We start from the raw sequence: 24,863 nt of genomic DNA, 5'->3' as shown, positions 1-24,863 counted from the left end.
AGAGTTAATGCCGTTCCCTCGAGAAAAGTCATTTATGAACTCATCCCCTATTACTGTTTAATAGTGTGTAAACAAGCGGGTGGTCAGAGAGAACATGGATATGCATTAACCTCTGTCTGCCTCTGTTTGGCTCTCTCTATGTCTGTCGGTCCCTCTGTTTATGTGTCTGCTGCTTGACTCCCTCTCTCTAACATTAAACCCCCCTTGCTTCTTGATTCCTTACGACTGCCTCACATTTTACTCGGGCGCATACCTTACCACTCTCACTCTTATTCTTTCTTCCTCCCATGGCCTGTCTCACCCTCTCTTTCTCTCTACCTCCCCTCTCTTCTAATTGTCACGCTCCAGGGTATCTACAGCTGCATCCACGGGGTACAAATTGAGGAAAACAAGTCAACTATAGACTCGCCCTCGGCCACCATGAAGAAGAACATGAACAACACCCACTCCAACATCCTGCGGTTGCTCCGCACTGCCAAGGACATGACTGCCGTCCCAGGCATTAACGGCTCTCCGCATGCCGCCCTGGAGTACAGTCACAGCGGGCGTGACTCGGCTATCTATGATATCCAGGAGCACCGGCGCAGCTTGGTGGGTCACCCCGTCGATTGCAAGTCAGCACCACCATACCTGCCAGAGGACAACATGTTCAGTGACTACATCAGCGAGGTGGAGAGGACTTTTGGCAACTTGCCCCTGAAGGACAGCAACCTGTACCAGGACCATTACCTGCACCACCACCCGGCCTCGGCTCTGGGTATGTCCGGCCCCCCGCCTAATAGGCCGCGTAGCTTAGGCAGCGCTAGCTCGTTGGAGGGGGGCATGTTCGATTGCGACAGTTTAGGGGGAGGGGTAGCGCCCATCTTCACCACCCAGCCCCGCCCCTCCATGACTCACAGGAATACCAATAAGTTTGACCTGATTGCCGGCCACACCCCTGCGGATTCCAACCAGGGTGGGTTCAAGGGAGGCAATGTGTACGGCAGGTTTTCTTTCAAAGGAGGTGCATCCAGCACGGGGCTCATCGGGGGTCACGAAAGGTACTGTGGTGGGGGTGGGGGAGGCTCAGGGGGGGACGATGGGAACATTCGCTCTGACGTTTCGGATATCTCAACGCACACTGTCACCTACGGCAACCTGGAGGGAAACAACAAGCGGCGTAAGCAGTACAGGGACAGCCTGAAAAAGAGGCCAGCTTCGGCCAAGTGCAGACGGGAGCAGGACGAGATAGAGCTGAGCGGCCTCAGGAGGAGAGCCCACCACCACACCGTCCACCACCACTTCCCCCACGGGCCCCTGGCACACCGCACGGTCTCACCTCCCCTGGAGCGGAAGAGGGGAGGAGGAGGGGGTAATAATTCACCTTACTTATTCCGCAAAGATAAAGAGAACCTGAGGGATTTCTATGCGGACCAGTTCCGCTCCAAGGAGGGCAAGGCCAAGTGGGAGCAAGAGGGTGGAAGTGGAGGAAGCGGTGTGGGCGGTGGTAGTGGTGGTGGTATCTGTAAAAGCTTAGTACCTGTAGAAGACTTCCTCAAAGGTAAAGGCAAGAAGCCGGAGTGCAAAAGTGGGCTGGGCTCAGTGTCGGCAGGACAGCAGGCCCACACCTGCTGGGAGAAGGGGGTTTCTGGGTTAGGAGGGGGGGGCATAGCAGGGGGTGACTGGGAGTGTCGTAACTGCCACAACGTATGTCACCACGGTGGAGGCGGTACGTGCCAGGCTAGCGGGGTTGGGGGTACCAGCAGTCGCCCCAGCTCCGCTAGCTGCAAGCGCTGCGACTCCTGTAAGATCCAGCCAAGCAACCTGTACAACATCAGCGAGGATAATAACATGGTGTTTGCTGGAGTGAAGAGTAGCGTAGGACCCAGCCAGCCACAGACTCAGGCACAGCGCAGGAAGCTAGGGCCGGGTGGGAGGGTGTTACGGAGGCAGCACTCATATGACACATTTGTGGACCTGCAGAGGGAGGGGTCAGGCCGCATGGGAGGGATCGGAGGGGGTGTCGGGGGGCAGTTCCCCCAACCCCGAAGTGTGAGCTTGAAAGACAAAGACCGCTTCATGGAGGGCCCCAGCCCTTACGCTCACATGTTTGAGAGGTACTCAAGTGACAGGGAGTCTTCCATGTTCGGAGGGATAGGCGGGGATAGGGCGAAGGGAGGCTCCTCCTTCAGTTTGTTCCGTGGAAGCGAAGGTGGGTTGCATCAGCGGTCGGTGGGGGAGAGAGACCTGAGGGACAGAGATAGAGCTATGATGGGAGGTGGGGGCTGTGGTGGTGGTGGTGGTAGTGGTGGTAGCAGAGGGGCCGGGACTTACTCCTTGTCTAAATCTCTCTACCCAGATAAGGTGAACCAGAACCCCTTCATCCCAACCTTCGGCGACGACCAGTGTCTATTACACGGCGCCAAACCGTACTACATCAAAAAGCCACAGACGCAGCAACAGCAGCAGCAGCAGCAACTTCTCAACAACAGCCGAGGAGGAGGGGACTTCCGCGGCTCCATCGGAGCGACTTCCTATTTGCCCGCATCCGCCACAGCTGGGGTGATGTCCAATGTGGCCCCCAGGTTCCCCAAAGAGCTGTGTCTGGGTGGGGTGGGAGGGCCCATGGGGAACCACCATGGGGCCAGCAAGCTACTGCCTGGGGGCAGGGACACGTTAGGTTTGGGGCAGGGACAGAGACCCTTCAACGGTGCCAGCAATGGACACGTTTACGAAAAGCTCTCCAGCATTGAGTCAGACGTCTGAGGCTGAAGATGGGGGAAGAGAGAGAGAGAAGGAGAAGATGAAGTGGGTGAAGAAAAGAGGGAGGCAAACATACAGAAGACCTCTCTGTGTGAAGAGAACGAGGAGACACGATTCTGTGTGTGCTGTTCTCGCTCCACTCAATGGAAAGAATTTGGACGATGCGCAGAGGCCACTGCAGGCTGTGTTGTGAAGTCCAGCGGGAGACAAGTTTTTAATGAGAAGAGAGGATTCTGGTGCTGCTCCGACGCTCAGAGAAAGATAGGAAGGGAGGGATGGAGGGGGGAAAAAGTGAAATAAGATCTCCAGTCTCTGCTCTCTTCACATGCTCATTGTCTTTCCCTCCCTCCTGCAGTTCCTTAACACCAAAACGAACATTTTGTTTAACAACGGAAATACAATCATGAATGAGAAATCAACGCTTCTGTTGAAGTAACAGGGTAAACTAATAATAATTGTATTGATAATGTTAATAATATAATTGAATATTATTCCAGTGTTTAATGATGATCGGTTTAGATTGTTTTTTTTCCCATTTTCTTGATTTAAATAGTTCATGTTACATATTTGTATGATGTTAATTCTTTCTTAGCTTACCAATATTACAGGAGGCTGGTAGACCAGTCATCAGCGCTTTTTTGGGTTCCTGTAATTTGGACTCTTCTTTGCTATTAATTCTTCATGTTTGATTTTGTTTGTTTTTTTTTTACTTTTCTTACTCTTGAGTGCTGTGAAGTGTATGTGAAAGGCATGACTTGCTGAGTACATTCTATGTACTTATAAATTTGCAAAGAAGGTCTTTTTTTTCAGCTGCAGAAGCAACATCATCATACTGATTTGCCGTTTCCTCTCCTTTGTTCTGCTCGGCAGTACCAAATGGGTCTTACATTTTGAGCTGGATGTGCCTTAAAGGATTAATACTAATTTTCTACACAAAAGGTCTGTTCAGTTGGTTGACAGATCCGCCTGCAAACAAATCATCCAATTGATTTAAATGTGAAAATACACCTGATAAAGTCTGATATGACGGTAGAGTTTCATGAGCATAACAGACTTTTGGGTATTTAACAAACGTTATAATACAAACAAAATCGGCTGCTGCAGAGGAATCTCAAATTCCTACTTAGATCCCCAGCGTTAAAAATCACCAATAGCAGGACTACAAGGGTTAAAACCACAGTGCCATGACATACAACCATTCCTGTCCCCTCCTCCAAAAGTCAACTATGACAGAGCCGATGTATGTGAAGAAATACCAGTTAGAAATAAAATACACAAGCTGCTTCTTCTACTATAAGCTCCACAATTAATCTAACTGCCGGTCCTTGAAATCATTTCCGACGAAGCTCAACAAGCGTCATCACTCCTCACCTCCTCAAACCCCACTGTTCATAACAGATGAACAAGAAAGCAACTATCCATTAAATACATGTAAATCACATTTAATGTCCGCCTGTTGCTCTCATCCCGTTTCATTGGGTCTGGCTCAATTGGCCGTGACAGTTTTGCTGTTCAGGACAGGCATATAATGGACCCGCAGAGCGAGGCCTCCGTTGCTGGGATGAGCAGCAGTAATGTTAATTATTGAATGATTACAGCTATAAGCCCTGCCTGCTGTATTAGATGGTCACATTTGAATGATGGGAAGAGTACAAGTGTTGAACATTTTCACTCTACTGTTGTAAAGGACCACAACACGCTCCAATACATAGTCCCAAATAACATCCTGAATCAGTGTCGCAATTCTTCACTAGTTCCATCTTCATAAGAAGTGTTTCTAGCTTAGAAATGGAGTAAATGGTGCAGTTTGTGCCCACATTTTGGGAAAAATGAGTATTTGCTTATAGTTGAGTATTATTTGAGAAGATTAATACCATTTTCTTCTCTGTGTGGTAAATATGAAGCACCAGCCCTCAGCAAGTTAGCTTATCCTAGCATAAAGACTGAAAACAGAGGGAAACAGCTATCCATTCTCTGTCCAAAGGTAACAAAATACACCTGCCCAGTCATGCAAAGCTCACTAATTACCACATTATATGTTGTAAGTTTTAAGCTCCGCTGAGAGAAAACTGGACTTCTGCACCTCCTCTTGGCCCTGTTTTCAGGCTTTAGAAAATCTAGCCTGTGACGGGAGACTTTGGCTAATCACATGTCATTTCAGAGAGGGGGCGTTCCTATTGGCTGTTCTACAAATGCAGATGTGCATGCACGTCCTTTCAGTGAAAGCTTGATTTAGTGGTGGAGAATCCTGCGGTGAAAGTTGCTATTCAAGCATTGGGAACAACTGCCTACACTGCTAAGAAACCCAAAAAAAGGAAGATGGACTTTTAGAAAAGAGTCTGACAATAAACAAAACAAAACACCTGCAATCAAAATCTGCAAAGTGTTTCAAGGATGTAAAGAAAATGATGCTAATGGTTTAGCTCTCTGCTAAACGACTGTGGCTTCTACATTATATAACTAACATTTGCTAGAGCCTCGAATTACAGTTTATCTTCCACATCAGTCCCCACTGCTGAAGACCACATTGCTGGGAGGAAAGTGGGCACCAGGGATGGATTCCCAGTCAGTGGGCGCAGGACCCCAAATTCAGCCAATGCAAACCCCAGCTCTGAGGGACCGGACAACCCTGATTCCCTGCTATATCAGCGAGCTTTCTGTTGCTGCCGTCACACAGGTTAAACCGGTCACCAGCCTGCTGTGACACCCGGTACTGGGGGGCCAGATTTTAGCCAATAAAGCTGCAGTTTCTAGGTGAATGCAACCAGTTAGCCAAAAAATAGTCCATAAAACTAAAACTTGACACTGTCGTGCTTTTTAAAAAAATGTTAATTTATTTTTTTTTCATAAATCACACAAGGGAGATATAACATGTTAGAGAGCTTTAGAGGTGCTATAGATAGATTTTGTAACCTTTGGACAGAACTAGGCCAGCAGGGCTAGTTTGCCCGTTTGTGGTATTTCTGCTAAGCTAAACAAACTAGCCTGTTTTCATATTTAACATACAGGTATAAAAATGCTTTTGATCTTCACATTAACTATCTCAGCAAGAATATAAAAAAATGTATTTCCCAAAATGTTGAACTATTCCTTTAAGCTATTGTCTTTAAAGTCCAAAAAGGAGATCCTTGATTATATAAAAGAAGAAATCAATTTTCCCATCCTGTTGCTAAAAGTCACATTTTCCCCAAACAGAACATAAAGAAAATTTTCAATATGTACTGTGACCTTGCTTTCTCCCCCACCGGACCTTAATCTGTTTCACATGCTGAGATTGTGATGAAGGAAAGAATTTGCCCTCGAGTCCTCCGAGATTCTGTTTGGATCACGTCAGCTGCAGACATTTGAGGAGGAAAAAGAAGGTAGAGGAAGGCAGGAGGAAGTAAACAGTGTCCAAAAAGCGGGTGGTTCATTTAGTTAAAAGCATTGGTGTTACTCTGATCAAAAGGCGGCTCCCAAATCCACAGCATCAGACACACAGGTCATATCTGCTCCAACACTTTCATTTACAGCCTCCTCTACCATTAAAATCAAATTACAATTAAAGACAACTGTTCTCCATTTTATTGTCACCTGAACTGGATTTTTAGTCATTCTGCCAAACCAAATTTTAATATCTAAGCACAATCTGACTGAATGGGTCTAATATTTAGTTTGTCGTACATCCCAGTCAAAACTTTACAAGACTTTTCCTTCTCTTGGTTGACAAGTCAGTATGTATGATACTAGGGGGTCTCTAGTGTTTGTAAGGACTTGCATGTATACACTTTTCTTTATTTCTGTTTTTTAATCTTAACTTTTAGCCCAGAAAACAAATGGGCGTTTTTGAACAATATTTGGAATTTTTATCAATTTCATTGATGATCCATGTAGTACTGTAGGTGTGTGTGTGTGTGCTTGTTTGTGCAAGAGAAGACACCAATCTTAACAGTGAGAAAATTTTGGTTCTACTTTGATAAATATGGCTAAATTGATTCAAGATTTAGGATAGGACACATTTCTTTTTATTAATGTTCTACAACGATCAATTTTCTCAATAGTTTGTGTAAATGCTTTTAAACAAGGTTGAGGTCTTGATTAACACATTTCATCATCACTGAAGAAGCCTTTTTTCCCCACTTTTCCTCTAATTTTCCTTTTGAATATCTGGTTTCATTATTTGGGTTATTGTATGTGCCTGAATACATACGCTTGATTACCTCTGTGTGTGCTCATATGGGAGAGAGACAGAGTGTGTGTGAGAGAGAACTGTCTATTGTACATGTACTATAAAACTGTATGTAAATACTTTACCTCACGCTCATGGACTTTTGATAAAAACTGTACAAAAACGGCAGAGAATAGATCTATTTGGGATAAATCTTTGATTCGTAGGTTCCCCTCACAAAATTGCTTTTGTAACGACTTCAGGCCAGGTTATGTGCAATCCTTTATTATTCTTACACAGATAGTATGCACATTTATTGAGTCATGGTTTGTCGATGTGTTTTTATTTTCTCTTTGATTTGGTCCTCAGAGTTCTCAAATCATTATTCGGTACACAGAAAGCACAATAGATTATTTGTTGCATTTTTACAGAGGTAGTCTCTTTTCTTTTCAACTTTTCTTTTTGTGTGTGTGTGTGTGCGCGTGTGTTTTTTTTCACCACAGAAGAAACTGAACCACCCCTGAGCTGTACAGATTGTGAAAAATGTACATACGACACAAATCTAGTTCACCCTCGCATTTTTTGTATGGAGAGAAATTACTTGTGTGAAGAGAGTATTTCAAATTTGACTATTTAGTAAAAACGAGATTAAACACAGTCAATGTGAAAATAAGTGCTGAGAAATATTATTCTTCTGTCTCTTTGGAATAAAAGTGTTGAGTATTAATAAAAAATATGAAATCTCAAACTGGTCTTTTTTTATTTTACCCTCCGTTGTGTCCTCAGGTTGGCAGCAAGCTCCTCTTACATGTGTATCCTATTTATGTTTGACATTTAAACATACTGTGTACATGTTTTTACAGATTATATCAATATGTCTGTGCTGTAGGTTGTCATCTGAGATAATGGCTGAGGTTGAGTGTCATCTCCTGCTGTTTCATTGCATTTTTCTTTTGTCTCATAAACAGGACCAAAGAGAAAATAACTAAAGAACTAAAGAGGCTTGTGGAGTAAACAGGTGGAGCGAGAGGCAGAGAAAGACATTGAAGGAAGGAAGAAGTGATGCAAACTGAACCGAGCTGCAAAGATCAAAGCCCCCCAAAAAAAAACTCCCTCCCCCTCACTCCTTACACTCTCTCTTTACTCTGAAAGCCTTGTCCAGCAACAGGAGTTATTTAAAGAAACCTGCAGGTTCGAAAACGCAGCGATGCCTTGCGTGTATAGATTTGGTGGGAGAATTTGCGGCCCTGGATGCTGACACAGAAAGAGGTGAGACGGGAGAAATAATCTTTTAATCAGTTTTGATCTCCTGCTTCTAAAAAAAATTATTCTCTCTGTTCTTACTTTCTTCTTTGCTCCTCACACCAACCCAACAACCTCAGGATGCATCGCAACACATGTAACTACTTCTTGACAATTAACTGTTACCTAGCAACTGGCTCTTTTTCCAGAAACAGGGAGGAGGGGGGATGTAGAGAGAGTGAGAGAGAGAGAGAGAGAGATTTATACAGTATTCCCACAGCATCTTAACTGGATTGGATGCAACAATGCATTGACAATACAATACCAAAATGGAAAGTACAGCCTGAGCTTAACACCCACACATAGCAGGGTAGAGAGGAGAGAAGAAGAAGGAGGAGGAGGAGGAGGAAGAGGAGGAGGGGTGGTTGATGTACAGATTACAGTTTGGTGAAAAAAAGGGATGAAACCCATGCAGAGGGAAACAAAAGAGGAACTGACAAGCGACGAGTGTGTCAAAAAGAGAGAAAGTGAGAGAAAAGAGGAGGAACACGCTGCAGTGTGTGGCGTGGATGACAAGTGAGAGTTGTAGAGGAAGAGGAGAGAAACTGGTTGCTGTAGAAACACTTGGGAAAGTTTTAATGAAGGCATAAAGTTTGATGCCTGTGCCCACAATACACACACACACACATACACACACACACACACACACACAAGATCACCATACGCAAACAGTATAATTATGTTAGCAGATAATAGGCACCCCCTGCTGGGCCCATGAGGACTGCTCCTGACTTCAGCTGAGCAAAAAAAACAAAAGATCAAGCCTCCACAAATCAGTTAATGTCACATGTGGTTACAGCAGCAGGAGAGCACTGACACCATGTGGCAACTGCATTGCAACCTTCGGTTTCTGTACGGAGAATAGGTACATTTCATTTAGGAATGGAGTTTAAAGCTCACACAAAAAGCACAGTGGCCAGAGATGCTGTGGAAAATCAAATGTAAATTTAAGGCATATATTACGCACTGTTAGTCTTTAGGTTATTAGCATAAGAGTAGAACACATTTGGAGTTTTTGTTTATCTTTTCTAATATTTATATTATTCAAAGGGTACTTCAAAAATGTTGTATTGAGCTTCCATTGGGCACTCATGAGAACTGGATTTCATTTTCTAAATGATTGGAACAGAAGAGGCCATTATATCCTGACTTTTAGTCAATAGTTTGATTCAAACTTTTAGAGACGCTGGATCCTACATTTCCCACAACACAACTCAGTAGTTTCATTTATTTAACCCTCTCTGACTGGTAAATGGCCACATCTTTTTAAACTTAAACTGCACCGTTTTGGCATGTAATGCAAGCTTTCTGTAACAGGTTGTTTTTTTTTTAACTTTGGATTATACAACTGTTTTCACATGCTGGGTACTCCTCCTCCTGACGAGTAAGACAAACTGCATGCAATAAAAATAAAACAAAAATGTATTGCCCCTTTAAGGAGGAATCCACTGTACATGCCTTTAGTCTCTTGACCCTGTGAAACAGCCCATGCAAATGTGAAATAATACATTTTAAAGAAATTCCCACTCTTCTGCTGGCTCTTCTTGCAAGAATTTTCTTTATTTAATGAGGCCATTTTCCTAAATGACCTTTTACTGTTATTAAGCCCTTTCAACACTTATTTGTTAACTTACCAATAAATTCTGGCAGAAAAGTAGGCCTACATAACAACTAAACTATCTTCATGAGAGATGAGCCGCTCAATATGCAGAGAAAGGCCATGAAATGTGGCTGAAATAATGATAAGAAGAATGATAATTATCATTATTATTGTTATAATAATGATAATAATAATAATAATAATAATAGTAATAATAATAATAATAAACTGATTTTTAGTGTTGAGGATGGATGTTTATGCTTCTGAATGTGTCCTGACTTAAAATTCAATCTGACATTAAGAGCCGGACAGTAAAATAAGCATCAAGAGTTTATTAAAGATATGAGATATTTATTCATTTATTAATACAATCTACAATCATCATTTTTGATCTCACAGGACAGGCAGTGTCTACATGACACTGTGATATATATTTATCTGTTATTTTATAAAAATGAAATCTAAACATATAAAAATTGATTTCTTACATGATGTAGGTCTAATAGTTTCAGAAGCTCTATGTGTCTCTCTGCAGCAGCTTCACTCCCCCGTTCTTCAGGACCCTCACCCGTCTCCTCCTCACCACCCGGCTCCCCTTCGGTGGGCTCGCCCTCGCCGGGGTCCTCGGGGTGTACCGGGCCAGGCTCGCGACTTCTCCTCTCAGAGCCTCCCCCTCCTCCACCTCCCGGTAGCCGTGGTGACGGAGGAACGGTTCCAGGGTTGCTAGGCGATGAGAGAGTTCGGTGATGCGCCTGCGCAGTAGGGAGACTTCTCTGAACAGGTCGTTGACGGACTCGGACAGAGGGCGCACCCTGCAGGACAAACACAGGAGGCTCAGCTTCACTGCTGATATATTTTACAAGATAATAAAAAAATAAAATAGAATTAATTAATTACATAAATAAAATAAAGATATCTTAATACGTTGAAGGCACCATGTGTAGTAACAGGGTGGGTTATAGTGTTCTCATGTTAAACATCTGCACTCTTATTCACTCTCAGATTATAGTCTAAAATATAAATATATAATAGTTTGTTTATATATTTTTGTTTTTATGTGCGTACGTGAATTGTTTGTGCGTTTTTTTTTTTTTGTTTCTATCTCTTTGCCTCAAATTGCCCTATAAGGAAGAACTAAGAATTTGAAGTGGACTGAAATACATTTCATTGAATTGAAATACTGACAACATGACTTCTGTGTTGTCTGAGCATCAACAAAAACTTAAACTCACTGTGCACCATAGTAAATTTTTAAACCAATTTACAGTGGGTATTTCATATTACTTCCTGCTTCAAGTGGACATAGTTGCTCAATCTTCTTCACGTTTTACAGCAGATTGTAACCATTGCTTTCGAGGTTGCATAATACCACCACCTGCTTTACCTGTGGCATTGTTGCATCAAGACTTGTGTTGTAGCAGTTTGTCAAAACAAAAGACCTCTGCTACATTCATTTTTTTTTTATTTCTATTTCTATTTTTTATATAGGCTAACTCACTATTTAAATTATAATAAGGCTTAAAGGTACACTTAATTTAACCTTGTAAGGGCGTGGCCCCTTTAAATACCAGGTGGGTGCCGTGACTTCCGGTGACGCAGACAACATAACCATGGTGTTATGGCAGACTCACAGAGGCCTAGCCGAAGCTGTCGCTGTTTCAGTCTTTTTTTTTTAGCTTTTAAAAGTTAATTGTGACGTTTTAGTCACCTATGAAAGTTTTGTTCAATGTTTTGTTGTACGTAAAGACCCTCCAAGCAGTTGGATATTCAGTTTTTCCAGGTAAGCCTGTTTTTTTTTTTCTTTTTTGCTGTTGACAGTTAGCATTAGCACTTTAACCATGTAAATGCTCAGTGCTAACCAAGCTAGCAGCCAGTGTTGTTGTCTTACCTCCGTCCATATAGACTTCTTTCACATTTTGAAATGTCGTAGTAGAAAAAACACATAAATTAAAGCTGCGTTCAGTTTAGGGGAGGTCTTGTTTGTGCTGGTTCACTTGAATTGCTTACTGGGTCAATGCTGAAATTAGTTTCCGATTCAGCAGTTAATGAAACATTATTTGCATTGCTTAATAACAGATTGTAGGCTTTTTCTTTCTTTAATGCATACTCTTTTCTTACATGCATGATCCTACTGTGATGAAAGCATCTTAGATGTTTCAAGTAAAGACTCAAGGCTGTCTGAAACTCACTTTCAGATTTGTGAAACCTTTATTTTATTAGTGAAAATGCAAAAAAGGGACGCTTCACTGTGTTTTTGACATCTAGACTACATTGAATCAGGTCCAGAAACCACTATACTCAGACTTTTTTTTTGCATTTTCATAAATAGAATAAAGGTTTCACAGATCTGAAACAGTGTTAGTCCAGACCAGTGAAGTGGTTTTCAGGAGAGACCAGCTAAAAGCCCATTTCAGTGTTGTCTTACTGGGACACTGCATGGAACAGAACCATCATTAATGTTATCAGTTTCACCTGGGCTTTTCCTACCATGACAAGTCAAAATGTCTGCTGTGAAAAGGGTCCATATGCTCACTTCTGGCCGCCCAAAATCCAAGATGGCAACGGCCAAAATACCAATCAAGGCTTCTGAGCAGAAGTCCACAAAGACATCACAGGGAGCAAATACAGCATTCCCTCCAAAATCTACAGTGATGGCCAAAGTAACTTCAGCCCTGCGTGACACTCACACTGCCAAAATATGAAGGCTGTTTCCCGGCTGTTGTTGGGCCGAGAAAAATAAATGGAGAAGAAGAAGGGAAGAACAAAAGAAAGACAATGATATCAACAAAAAGTAATACATCTCACCACCTACTGTGGCAGAGTACAGTACTTCCATCAACAAATCGATTCTTCCCAGCTGCTTATATACTGGGACAGGACAGTGGTCCAGTGAAATGGCCCAATCGAGCAATAACTGTTTCCACTTAAGTTTGCATGTAAACATGCTGACTGAATGAAGCAGTTTCACATAACAAACTGGATGTTTTTTTGATGATCTGGTCATGGGGAGGCTGCTTACTATGGTGGAAAAAGCGTACGACCCTGTCAAGAGCCAGTGTTTGGTTTGTCTGTTCTGCACTACTGCAGAAACATGGCACTGCAACACGTCGATCTCCATAAACGTGGTTCTGCTCCCTATATAGATAGCAATGGCTCATTCTTGGGTCGTGAAAACATGATGATCCATTTCTGCCAATATATCCCCCTAAATGCTAAGCACTGGCCCTTTAAATATGTGATTGAGCAGAATAAAGTGATCCAAAGCTGTTTAGACAGCGTACATTCGGGGGTGACAGAAGTGTTAAAGTTACCTGGAGTAGTCAGGCAGCAGCGCGCTGGGCTCAGAGTGCAGTAAAGTCTTGATCTCCCGGAAGATGCGTTTTCCCCAGGCATCTAAAACTCTGGTGACACTGCGCACTGAGGCCACATTCACACTGTCAGCTGAAACCAAAACATCACACCATCAGGACCCGATTCAAAGAAAACAGCCTGAATGAATCATGAATATTATGGGCACATGTGTTCTGAAAATCACTTTATGATCCAAACATTTGTCTCATTGCTGCAGAGCTTTTTAAGTTTCTGCTTTTCTTTCAGTTCAACAATAAATTCCTCTGATGATTCGTCTCGTCACAGAGTGATTTATAGACCTTATGTCTCTGTGACGTTAAGACATTAAACAGTGGCTCGTGATTTACCTCCCTCTCTGTAGTTCCAGTACCCATAATCCAGTTCATTCTCCTCGCCATCTGAACGGGCCCCAGTTGCCGTGGCAACCACGATCAGCAGCATCAACAGAGAGGGAGGGGCCATGATGAGCAAACGGACACTCCCCCCTTTTTTAAAAAAAAAAAAAAAACAAAAGGAAAGAAAAGAAAACCTTATGTCTCATCTGTTCAAAATGAACAGATAAACTTGACATGTTTTTTTATGTTTTAATGCAGGAAAGACAAACACAAACTGAGAGAAATGATGAAACACAGACTGGCTTCATGTGCAGCGGCCAGAGAGAGTCAGCAGATGTACAGACACGTCTGTATCCAGTGGTGGAAAGAAGTGTCAAGTAAGTACATTTACTGAAGTATGGTGCTGATTGAGTTAAATTGGTATTTTTGAATTTGGACCCTATTTTCTCATGTTTCTGTGTCTAAGTGACTAATGGGAACAACATTTTATTTTATATTTGTCCAGTATTGAGTGACAGGGTAGCAGATGGCTGCTTTGAAACAGGCTGCAATGTAACCACTTGGGTCATTCATACACCATCAGTTAATATACACTTAAACATACCCTTAAAGTGCTTTTTTGTCACTGACGGGCTCGGATTGTTATTCTTATTGTCTGACATAATTATGGAAAGGGTCCCTACAGAAGTTGACCTTTTTGTTAAAGACTAAGATCTTTTTTGTTTAAACAGAAACGGCCCCAAAATTACTATCGCCAAATTCACCAGACTTCTTTTAAATAACCAGTGTCTTTATTGTGTGTAGAGCCAACATATTTTCACATCTAAATGGGGTCAATAAGGGTTTATTTAACTGAACCATAGTTGGTGATTGTTGGAATAGTGGAAAGTTGAACCTAGATGGTTTTTGTGTTATTGTTTTTGATTATGGTGACTTGATTTTTGGGGCTGTTTATGGTTAAAGGAAAAACAATTTTACTCTTTACCTAAAAGGTCTACCTCTGTGGGGATCCTTTCCATATTGTTGTCAGTCTCTTAAAATAATAATTGGAGCCCAAAAACAAACATTTTTGGAGAATGTAAATGGACGGTGCACAAATGCCACATGTTACACAACAGCCTGTTGCTGCTGCCAGCTGCAGCCCTGTCACTAAATACTGAACCAATTCCAAAAATAGTTGTTCACATTAGTCACTTAGAAACAAAGTACAGTTTAGATAGTTTACTTTTCCATTTTCTGCTACTTTATACGTTTGTCTCTTTTATTTATTCTTCATAATACTTTAACTTTTCAGAATCCAGTTTATTGCAAAGTAAGGAATTTGTTTTGCTATATTGATGCACATCATAAATATGGTAAGAGAAAAGGAAAATGAAAATAAAAGCAAGTGATGCAAAAATCAAGAAATATGAATATAGAATGGAAAAAAGTTATCATAAAATGCTATTAGAATATGTGCAATATATCTGAATTAAGATGGCAGAGCTGTGCAGTCACTACATTTTGCTGCTATTGCTTCTCTATGCAACTTTTACGTGCATCACTGTGGCATTAATTCTCCTCTTTAATACTTGTTCTACTGCTGCAGGGTCGTTCCTGCACAGGTAGTGAGATTCGTTGAACTTTAAAGCCATCCATAAATCAATAAAACAACAACAACAAAAATCCTTCAAGACGTCCACTTACTTTAACTGAAGGCCTGGAGAAAGCTGTGTTGTTGTTCTGCGGCAGGTGTTATGAGAAGAGTGACTGCACTCCAGTCTGACAAAGCAAAGAAAGTTTTTAAATCTCTACTGTAATCCCGTGACGCCAGGTGTAAGAGGAAAAACAAGAGAGGAGGTTAAGGCAGGCGACCCAGAAAAGAGGAGAAAAAAGAGAGCGAGATTGCATCCATATGACGAAGTCGGTGAAATCACACTGGACAATAATAAGCTGGTGAGTCACTGTTGAGGTATTAGAAATGTTTTCAGGGAATATGAATTTGGAGGCTGATCAAAGGCGCGGTGAAATTGAGCAGCACTATAATCGGATACAGCTTGTTTCACATCTGGACAAACACATCAACAACACTGAAGCCATGAACCAGTGTCTTTACTGCGACTGTGAGTGTGGTTTCTCTAACTCTGCAGGCTAACCGTTCACTGGTAAAAGCATCACAGGCTGGAAGAAGAGAGCAAATGAGCCGATACTCACGACTTTGAAATGATGATGATGCTTCAGCTCTCAGCAGGAAGTCCTTCTCCAATCTAGTTTGAATACCAGATGCTTCTCTCGCCTCTCCACTCTGTGCCACTGCCCTGCTCTTTTCTCCTTATTTCTTCTCCCCTCGCTCACTCTCTCTCTCTCTTACTTTCTCTGATGCTCTCTCCACCCTCGCCTCGCAGCTGTATTATAATTAGGAAGAGATCAGCAGGTCCATTGCTAAGTTTAAAAACTCCTTATTTTGTATCTGTACACCCCAACACGCCCCACGACTCCCACCCTATCTCTGACGCTATGACATCCAGATGTGCAGCACGTCCTCGTCTTTCACTTAATCCTCATAATTTAAGTCTCCTCTTCTTCGCCTCTTTGTAGAACAGACAGGTATATGTGTCCGCCGCTGCGACCTCACTCTGCTGCAGGATCCAGTTTCAGCTCCAAACTTGAGTTATAGACCTTTTTTTTTTTTTTATCTTTCTCTGCTTCCCACCGTCTGCCCTTTACCCTCACAAAAACAGCTCGCAGCGCCAACACACCTCTGAGACATATTTTTAAAATTCTGCTGGTTAAAGAATGCAGGGAGATAATTATTCAAATTTAAAGCACCAGTGACAAAGACTTTGACTCCTTACCTAGTGTGCTTAAGAAGCTGTTATTTACCATACTTTATGGTATTTATCTGATTAAAAACACAAAAAAACGGATGCATTTTTACAGAATAAGCTATTGTAGGGTATATAAAATAATCGAACAACTACAGCAATAAAATGCTGCTTAAATCAGTAACATTAATGGAAACATAATCAGCGGTATATGTACACTCTGAAAAGGACTTCTAAGTCTACTGTTTTTAGTCTCATCCTTTTTTAGAAGTTTTCAGGTCTTTTATTCAAGTAAAAGTGCCATTTCTGTAACACTCATAAAAGCACTCCATTGCAAGAAAAAAAGTCCTGCATGGAAAGTAAAAGTACAGAAGTATTTAAAACTAAATGTATTCACAGTATCAAAAGTAAAAGTTTTCAGTGCCATCTGTCAGTGTTAAAGTGCAACTGTGTAAAAGCTAAATAAAAACAAAGTAATGATTTGCAAATTATTGCATGCTGTTTTTATGGAGGTTTTACACAGCAGCCCAACTTTTTTGGAACTGGATTGTATTATGTAGTTGGATCATTACTATTGAAACATTAACAAATCATCAAAAATCAGCTAAACTTAAATGTAGAGCTGCAGCAATTAGTCCATCAATTGGTTGTTCTACATCAAACATAAAACTGAATTTAGATAATCAATATTTTTTAAACAAAAAATTCAAATAATTGATGGACCAAGGTTCTAAAATGTGAGAATAACCTACTGTTCATGCTCTTACAGCATAGTAAAATTCATATTTCTTTTGGTTTTGAAACAGTTTTGGACAGACAAGAAAAGACATCAGACAACAAGACAAAGATTACTCAAGAAAATAATCAATCAATCAACAGCAGGCTCGGGTGATGCTACTTTTAATTACTTATTATACATTAGGGCAAGAGAGTAGTGTTTTTTTTCCAGCATCTGTGGGGGTTGTGTGGGTGTCCACTCCTGCATTCTGGTGAATTTTTATGCATCAGTTTGTGCGTTTTCTGTATCAATGTATAATGGGATGTCCCTGTACTTCCTCCTTCTATTGTGCATAGTTGCTTCATCTTCTTTGGTATATGGCAGATTGCAGCTCTTGCTTTACCAGAAGCATTGCCACATCAGTGAGTTGCATTCTAGCAGTTAATAATATTTTTTTTTAAAAAAGTCCTTAGCTACTTTCATGTTTTTATTGGTAGGGACAAATGCAATGTTGGAAACATCTTTGGAGTAGTTTAATTTATGCCAGTGTATGTATAGATATATATTTTTTCTTCTGAAAAGTAAGGAACAATAGCTGTAAAGTAAAAGTATTGGATAAAAAAGTACAATATTTCGGTCTCAGATGTAGTGGAGTAGATGTAGAGAGTTGCAGAAAATGGAAATACTCAGACAAAGTGAAGTTTCTCAGGATGGTAGTACAGTGCTTTAATAAACGTCCTTAAAATTTTCCACCACTGGAGACTCATAACATCAAGCCATATTAGACATTTAATCTACAATATTTTCAAGCAAATCATTTTCTATGTGCCTCACTGATGTCTGTCCAGCTAATGTGGTTGAAACAATTGGTGACGCTCTCTTCAAATTTAAACATCCAGTATGTTAAAATCTGCACATGCATTCAGTGGGATTATTTCTCTGTATTATATATTTTTATATTAACCCTAGTGTTAATCCACTAATGTTTTCATAAAGTAAAGGATTTGTATATTGTAGAGCTCAGGAAAGAGAGGAGATAAGAAGTGCAGGAGACGGGATATGAAATGGAATGAATTATTTTTTATTGACTGGCATCCAGATGTTGTTCCAGCGCTCTGAGTCTGTTTTCATGCTGTGGCTGAGGTGAGGTCAGAGTTGGCTGCTAACGCAGCCAACAGGAAAGATGGTGGAAAAGTCAAGTGCAGAGAGAAGAGAAAAACAGACAAACAAATAGGGTTAAATGACAACAATAACCGCTTTGCTGCAACATCTGCATGCTTCTCCTGGCAGCCTCAGAGAGCGATTTGACAGAAAGTTAGTGCTGTGACGAAGTCAGTGACATCAGCCACAGCTGGTTCACATTAGCAACAGGCAGTTTGTCACCTTCAGCTGAATTCCAGCCCCTCTCTCTCTCTCTCTCTCTCCAGCCCACACTCACACACTCACACCATATTTTCTCTCCCCCTGCTCTGAGTCTTTCACTTCCTCTGTCTTTTAAGAACCACATGACGAGATGTGCGCTCACGTTTCACACATTTTTGTATTTCTCCAACACTGTCTCACTGTGGAGGAAAGCCAGCATTGCACATGCAGAGGCTGATGTAACCGAATAATGCAACCAGTAATATTCCATCATAACACAATACACAGCAAGTTATGAGCCTCCTTTGTGCAACTTTATTTTTTTGTGTGTGTGTGTTGTTCAATGCTTTCTGATTTTTACTGAGCTATAGTAGGCAACTTTTATTAAAAAAATAACTTTTTGTCATATTTACTGAAACTGTCACCATATCCTGACAGCAGTACATAAGATAAATAATCTGTGAGAAAATCGTGTTCTTCTAGCTCCTAATAGTGACATTTGCAAGAATCCACCGCACTTGAGTGAAACCAGCCATTCAGACTGGAATCTCAAACGCACGCCAGAGACAAGTAAGCATGATGGTCGTCTGTGAAAATAAAAGCTTTTTGTCGTCACTTGTCTTTATTGTGTGCACTGCTGTGCCTGAGCAGTTATTGACGCTGCATTGGAAACACTGGCACTGATTGGTTGTTTTCGTTTAAGCGCGGTGGATTCTCACAGATGTCATTAGGAGCACTACATGGAGCATGAGGAAGATGATTTTTTCATAGATTGTCTGCCTCATGTACTACTGTCAGGATGTAGTTACAATTTCAGCAGAAAAAAAGGTTATTTTTTATAAACCTCACCTACTGTACCTGTAATATCAAACTGAGTTATAAATGCTCGTTTCATTAGTGCTCCGGTCTCTTTAGTGTCCCCAGTGAGTCAGTGTCCAGAAAAAGACAAAGCATTTTGAGGAAGTGGTTTTGCTAGAAACAGGAAACTCAACACTGCAGTTTATGTACCAAGACACACTGAAAACACAGAATAAATTTGTGGAACAAGCTCAACAAAGGAGAAAGATCCGCATTTAAACCCCAGAGATCACAGCATGGAGGCTCAACAAGTTTGGCGTCCTCTGTTCGTGTCAACCTGGACATTTGTCTTTTTCTTCTTGTCAGTCAGCACAGGACTGGGCCCAACAAGTAAGACTACCAAACTGTATTTTGACACTGTGCTTTAAAGGGTGACTAAAACTAATGTTTTTCTTCAATTTTTTTTTTTAAAAAGAACTGATGGCTGTTTCGCTACCAATGTAATGTTTTGTTATTTTTGAGTCAAACAACAGTAGAAATGTGTCACTGTTCCCCAAAAGCTAAGGTGAAGTGTTCAGATGACTTATTTTATTCAACCAAATCCCAAAAAGATTGAGTTTAAAATGATACGGAAAAAAAGACTAAAACAGTAAATCCACACATTCAAAAAGCTGCAACCAGAGAATGATTGATGTTACTGCTCTGTAATTGACTTTCTGTTGATCACCTATTTGATCAATCAACTAATTGTCTCATTAATCTCTATGTCGTGTCCCCACACAGAACTCGGGCTGGAGAGCAGAGTCTTTGTGGCCCTCAAAGGTGAACATCTCGACATTAACTGTGAGTTGCATCTGCCAGCGAAACAAAGCAAAGACGTCCTGAGGTGCTTCGATCCTCACCATAAAGAGATATATAGCTGTGAAACCCCTGAGACAGGAAACCAGTCACATTACTCCAATCTGACTTTGGAGCTGAAAAACCTAGAAACTTCTGGAGTATACAGCTGCAAATACAAAACAGAGATGGTGTACTGGTTTCTTCGAGTGGGAGGTGAGTATGAAAAGTAGAATATGTGAATCAAAGGTGAAACTCCTGTACATTTTAAAGGAAATGAAGAGGCTTTTACCAGATTTAATACATTTCTTTAGTTCTGGCTTTGTATGTCTTAAATTAAGAGGTGATAACGAGCTGTGAGCGGGCGGCACGGTGGCGTCGTGGTTAGCACTGTTGCCTCACCGCAAGAGGGTCCCTGGTTCAAAACCTGGTTGGAACGGGGTTTGGTGTGTAGGCGGGGGCCCTTCTGTGTGTCTGCGTGGGTTCTCACTGGGGTCTCCGGCTTCCTCCCACAGTCCAAAGACATGCAGCTCAGGTTGATAGGTGACTCTAAATTGCTCTTAGGTGTGACTGTGAGTGTGTGTGGTTGTCTGTCGATATGCGTCAGCTCAGCGATAGTCTGGTGACCTGTCCAGGGTGTACCCCGCCTTCTGCTCCCCCACGACCCTTACGAGGACAAACGGTTACAGAAAATGACTGACTGACTGACTGACTGACTGACTGACTGACTGACGGGCTGTGAGCTCTCTGTAAAAGAGAGCCTCAACCTGTAGTTGTTGACTTGAGGTGAAGCCCCACTGATGTGTCGCAGGTTTGCTCCTCTTCATTTTCTCTCTCAAAGCTTTCTAGGGATAGCATGAAACAAGCGATGGGGTCAACTGTTGAATTTTTTTTACTTGAATGAGGAGAAATTTGCCCGGAAGGTCCTGCTACGTCACGCAATGTCAGTCGAATGAAAACCCTTCTGTTATTCCAACTTGGCAGCCTTTAACGGATTATTCTGAAATGATTGCGCCTGCTGATATCCTTCACACACATCATTTACAGCCTAAATTTGCCACTTTTGTTCTGTTTTCTGTTTGTAACAATTTATGAAATACTTTGCCAACAAAATGACCATTTGTAAATCAGTTATTCACCCCATGTTACGTTGAATCCGTGGAGAAAACTTTGTTTTTCTTTGATGTCTCTACAGTGAAGGAAGAATCCAAAAATGGTGAACAGTCTTTATGAAATAAAGTACATGGGGGCCATTTTAACAACAACTAAACTGGATAAGTGAGTTAAGATTATAGTTTAAAGCTTTTAAACAGATGTTTTGATATAGTTTTGTTAGTATAGTTTTGTTTTTTTATTATAAAATCATCAGTTGAAGACCCCTCAGATGACTGAGATCGCGTTAAGTTGAGCTGTTAGGTTTTTTTTCTGTTTTTTTTTTTTTTTTGCAGTGCATTTATTGGGGCGTTTTATTCCTCAGATTTTGCTACAGAGTGAGTGCTCTCTACTTTAACGCTACTCTTTGCAACTGTGGACATGCAGGAAGCGGTTTAGAGAGAGAGAGAAAGGTGCACCATAGGGTTAAAAAGTGGTGAATTTACAGCTCACAGCAAGTTAATTTGACACAATCTCTGGCTTTTGTTAAAATCTAATGTTGGCAAAAAATGTTGTTGCACATATGTGATCTGTTGTTAGTGCTTTTGACTTGTCTATTATATTATGTGAATGCTGCTGTCACACTAAACATAGTGCAGAGCCTGTTCAGACTTTGTATGGCAAACAAAACGAATCATGAATTATTCGTATTAAACTGCCAAATCCGATTTGACTGGTAGGATTCGTGTACAGCCCTAGTCCCCATATATACTCCATGAGGAATGTCCACCTTTTTTGGATTCTCTGACAATCTCTTTCAGTGTGGTTGAAATAAAGTCGAATAACTGAAAAACAAATGGTCATTTTGCCGGTTAAGTATTATTTCAACAAGTGAAGCAAGTCACAAAATACTTACAACTCAGAGGTTGATGCAAACGGTTTTTCTGACTCTATTTTTGGCTCGGATTGATTGAACCAGTGTTTCCCCTACAGTGTTACAGGCCTAGCGCACCGCCAGGCCAACGAGACCTCGTGCCAGGCAGTCATTTCTATGAAAGTTGCTCATTGATGCATAAAGCCAAAAAAAGTTCATCTTCCAGGTATAAAGTGTCCAGATCTTTGTCTTCCATGGGCCCAGAATTGTATTGCACTATTGCACTTGTATTCACTAGTGTTTTTTTTTTTCCCTTTGGCCTTAGTCTCAGGCCCACAAACATGAATTAAAGTGGGAAAACTACTGTATGTGGCTATCAATGTATTTACAAACTTTTAGGAAATAATGATTTTTAAAAGGGCTATTTAAGTGTTTCTATTTGGAAGCTGATGCACTTTAAAAATAACTATCCCCTCCCGATTTCCATCTAAAAAAAAGTTTAAAATATATGAGAAAAATTAAGCTGATAAAGAATCTAAATAAATCTATGTTTTTCTTTATTATTCCTTTAATATTGTTGTGCCCACTGTATAAGTCAAAGACCATTTATTTAAACAAGAAATGGTTTCTGACATGTCCTAAGGCTGATGCTGACAGTGTATTCAGTTTCCATAGAAATCGGCAATAAGTCCAATGATGTCAAATATTTCTAGCCTGTGGATAACTGGCTCAGATGAAGAATCAGCCCGTTATGAAACCTTCCTGCTCAGACTGACATTAGGGGGACAATGTTTTCCAGGTGCAGGCTACCATGAGCCCGCAACATGGGAATACACAGTGTTGGGCAGCTTCAACGTCATGCTGCTGGTTTTCAGTGTGGTGGGATCAGTGTTTGTCTTCAGAGGACATGGGGTAAGATGAACCTGCTCGTGACCTGCCAGACATTGAGAAACATGCATGTTGCGGTGTAACAAACATTGCTTTGGCATGAGGGATGTGATGAAACTGACAGTGGTGCAGATTATTTTCTGAAACACCAGATGAAGTGTAATTTTTTAAATTTCAAATTATATTTAATTGATTGACAAAAACCCTTTTCTTAAAATAGATGAAATAAGATACAATAATGTATGACTAACTTTATTATTCCTGCATGATGGAAATTCACTTGTTACAGTGGACTGAGTGATAAATAAATATGATGATACATGTGTGATTAACAACCACAAAGCTACCCTTTTATATGTAATGTATTATCATCGAAACTGTTGCATGTCAGCAATTAAGTAACTTTTAATAAAGAATTCATTATTTAGTATCACAGCGCTGCCTTTGACACAGTTAACAGTAAAACACAACCAGACAGACTGTAAAACTGGAATGGTCTGGAGTCCTTTCAGGGCAACAGGTACTTTGCCTTCCTCAAAAACCCTCACACTGTTGCCTCATCCTTGTGGTGACTGTAGTGTTTTCATAACTCGAGTCTAAAGGCAGACCTATCCTACTTTAAACCCAATGACTAACTGTCAAGAATTCAATTGAAGCATTTTATTAAATGAGTTCAGTAAAAAGACACAATACTCAATTCAATTCAAGATCCATTTATTGTCATTCAGACTCTATACCAGACGGGCATACAGAGGAGTGAAATTTCATTGCATCTGGCTCAAGATGCTAAAGCAATAAGATTAAAATTTTGTTTTATCTGACTCAAGATGCTAAAGCAACAAACCGTAGACATCACAAGAAAATCCTCATGTGTCTCATTTTCTTTAGTCACGTTTGAGTGACTTTATCCAGTTTTTTTATTTTTACTTTTTTTTATACATTAATTTTTTCTTTTAGAAAGAAAGCATCGCTGAAGGTGGTGACACCGGCAGAAAACGAAAGCAGAACAGAAACAAAATGGAGAGAGAGAGGGAGGAAGACGGCATAGATTCTATAACAGCTACGTCTACCTCTTTCTATGCTGTAAGCGCCCTCTACTCATCAGTATATACACAGACACATTTCACTTGAATTCAGTCGTACCACTTCATTTTTGTCCTCCATCTTCCCTGCATTCATATTTTCATATCTATAATATGTGTTGGAAACTGATATTATATATTTTCTCAGAGTCTAGAGACTCGGCCCAGGTCCATTTATGATGTGCTGGATCACTCGGCCGCCAATAAAGTGCCGGGTCAAAGCAAAGCCAAAGCCAAAAAAACGGTCAGTGTGCACTTCAGGTGCTTTGTCACTTTTTCTGTTATTAGTGGAAAACATTTAAACATGTGGTTGTTGACCTGTCTTCTACTTCCTCCACAGATGGAACAAACCAAACAAGACCAGAACGAAGGCATATTTGAGTCTGTCTATGAGAATTTTTGAATCATAAATAAACTTTTGTCAACAGATTGTGATCCAGTAATTATGGCTAAAATGATCTCAGTATGCTTTGTCGTGTCATTGTCACCACTGTAAGAGAAAATATTTAGATTCATTAAAAGTAACAAAATCACAATATAAAATATTGTTACATGTATATATTTTGAGTAAAAATACAAAAACATTACTGGCATAATATACTCAGAGAACAAGCAGGCTAAATGATCTCTGTTAGTGTTATAGTATAATGTATTATATTACATGTGTTACATTTTAATGTTGTAGCTAGTATAAGTAATCCTGTCATCACCAATCATGTACTGTATTAAATATTCTTTCAACAAAGCTATTTAGGCTTAAAATATGACTGTATATTAAGTAGTTACTGTAGCTGTTAAGTAAATGTACTGCCAGCTGCTGTCGATGCTTATCTCATTCCTGCAATGATTATTCAGCACTGTACTTTTACTGAAAAATTTCAATAAAGAAGTTTTGACTAAAAAGAAAAATTAAAATAAAGACTGCAGTGTT

General features: G+C 40.7%; 3 protein-coding genes across 12 annotated transcripts in view; 2 read left to right on the top strand and 1 right to left on the bottom strand.

Annotated features, from left to right (window-relative positions):
- The window catches only part of grin2bb (glutamate receptor, ionotropic, N-methyl D-aspartate 2B, genome duplicate b), a 125,896-nt gene extending 118,267 nt beyond the window's left edge, over positions 1 to 7,629 (top strand). For 3 of the 4 annotated variants that reach the window (XM_088075498.1, XM_088075500.1, XM_088075497.1), the window contains one exon: positions 349 to 7,629. In XM_088075498.1, coding sequence (XP_087931624.1) covers positions 349 to 2,745 — 2,397 coding nt within the window. In that variant the 3' untranslated portion in view covers positions 2,746 to 7,629. The remainder of the gene's footprint in view (positions 1 to 348) is intronic. The other variant, XM_088075501.1, reaches the window with a different exon arrangement.
- Positions 7,630 to 10,108: 2,479 nt separating this feature from the next.
- Positions 10,109 to 16,056, bottom strand: LOC121942667 (uncharacterized). Of its 2 annotated transcripts, XM_042485937.2 has the most exons (5): positions 15,671 to 16,053; positions 15,164 to 15,238; positions 13,490 to 13,627; positions 13,103 to 13,232; positions 10,109 to 10,603 (listed from the first exon to the last, which is right to left on the bottom strand). In XM_042485937.2, the coding sequence occupies exons 3-5, from the start codon at positions 13,602 to 13,604 to the stop codon at positions 10,309 to 10,311; spliced, it is 540 nt and encodes a 179-aa protein (XP_042341871.1). In that variant the 5' UTR covers positions 13,605 to 13,627; positions 15,164 to 15,238; positions 15,671 to 16,053; the 3' UTR covers positions 10,109 to 10,308. The 2 variants fall into 2 exon arrangements, with proteins under 2 accessions (XP_042341871.1, XP_042341872.1); XM_042485938.2 differs by lacking the exon at positions 15,164 to 15,238 and having other exon boundaries at positions 15,671 to 16,056.
- Positions 11,290 to 24,853, top strand: nfam1 (NFAT activating protein with ITAM motif 1). Of its 6 annotated transcripts, XM_042485934.2 has the most exons (7): positions 11,330 to 11,571; positions 13,736 to 13,854; positions 19,943 to 20,212; positions 22,762 to 22,874; positions 23,808 to 23,933; positions 24,081 to 24,176; positions 24,273 to 24,853. In XM_042485934.2, the coding sequence occupies exons 2-7, from the start codon at positions 13,761 to 13,763 to the stop codon at positions 24,333 to 24,335; spliced, it is 762 nt and encodes a 253-aa protein (XP_042341868.1). In that variant the 5' UTR covers positions 11,330 to 11,571; positions 13,736 to 13,760; the 3' UTR covers positions 24,336 to 24,853. The 6 variants fall into 6 exon arrangements, with proteins under 6 accessions (XP_087931621.1, XP_087931619.1, XP_042341868.1 ...); XM_088075495.1 differs by having other exon boundaries at positions 11,290 to 11,571; positions 19,943 to 20,002; positions 24,081 to 24,853; XM_088075493.1 differs by having other exon boundaries at positions 11,304 to 11,571; positions 24,081 to 24,853.
- The last annotated feature ends 10 nt before the right edge of the window (positions 24,854 to 24,863 follow it).

The sequence above is a fragment of the Plectropomus leopardus genome, chromosome 3 (assembly GCF_026936395.1).
Source record: "Plectropomus leopardus strain MGB_pleo_1.0 chromosome 3, ASM2693639v1, whole genome shotgun sequence".
NCBI lineage: Eukaryota > Metazoa > Chordata > Actinopteri > Perciformes > Serranidae > Plectropomus > Plectropomus leopardus.
The sequence above is the reverse complement of the archived record's forward strand: the minus strand, read 5'-3'. Positions and strand labels throughout refer to the sequence as shown.

What these genes read in the sequence shown, in the direction of transcription:
- LOC121942667 (XM_042485938.2), bottom strand. Translation starts at nt 13,604, where the DNA reads ATGGCCCCTCCCTCTCTGTTGATGCTGCTGATCGTGGTTGCCACGGCA. An exon ending in CTGGAACTACAGAGAGGGAG is followed by an intron (nt 13,233 to 13,489) that starts GTAAATCACGAG and finishes TTTTGGTTTCAG; the next exon opens with CTGACAGTGTGAATGTGGCC. An exon ending in CTGCTGCCTGACTACTCCAG is followed by an intron (nt 10,604 to 13,102) that starts GTAACTTTAACA and finishes TTTGTCCTGCAG; the next exon opens with GGTGCGCCCTCTGTCCGAGT.
- nfam1 (XM_088075493.1), top strand. Translation starts at nt 13,761, where the DNA reads ATGATGAAACACAGACTGGCTTCATGTGCAGCGGCCAGAGAGAGTCAG. An exon ending in GTGGTGGAAAGAAGTGTCAA is followed by an intron (nt 13,855 to 19,942) that starts GTAAGTACATTT and finishes GTCCCCACACAG; the next exon opens with AACTCGGGCTGGAGAGCAGA. An exon ending in TTGTCTTCAGAGGACATGGG is followed by an intron (nt 22,875 to 23,807) that starts GTAAGATGAACC and finishes TTTTTCTTTTAG; the next exon opens with AAAGAAAGCATCGCTGAAGG.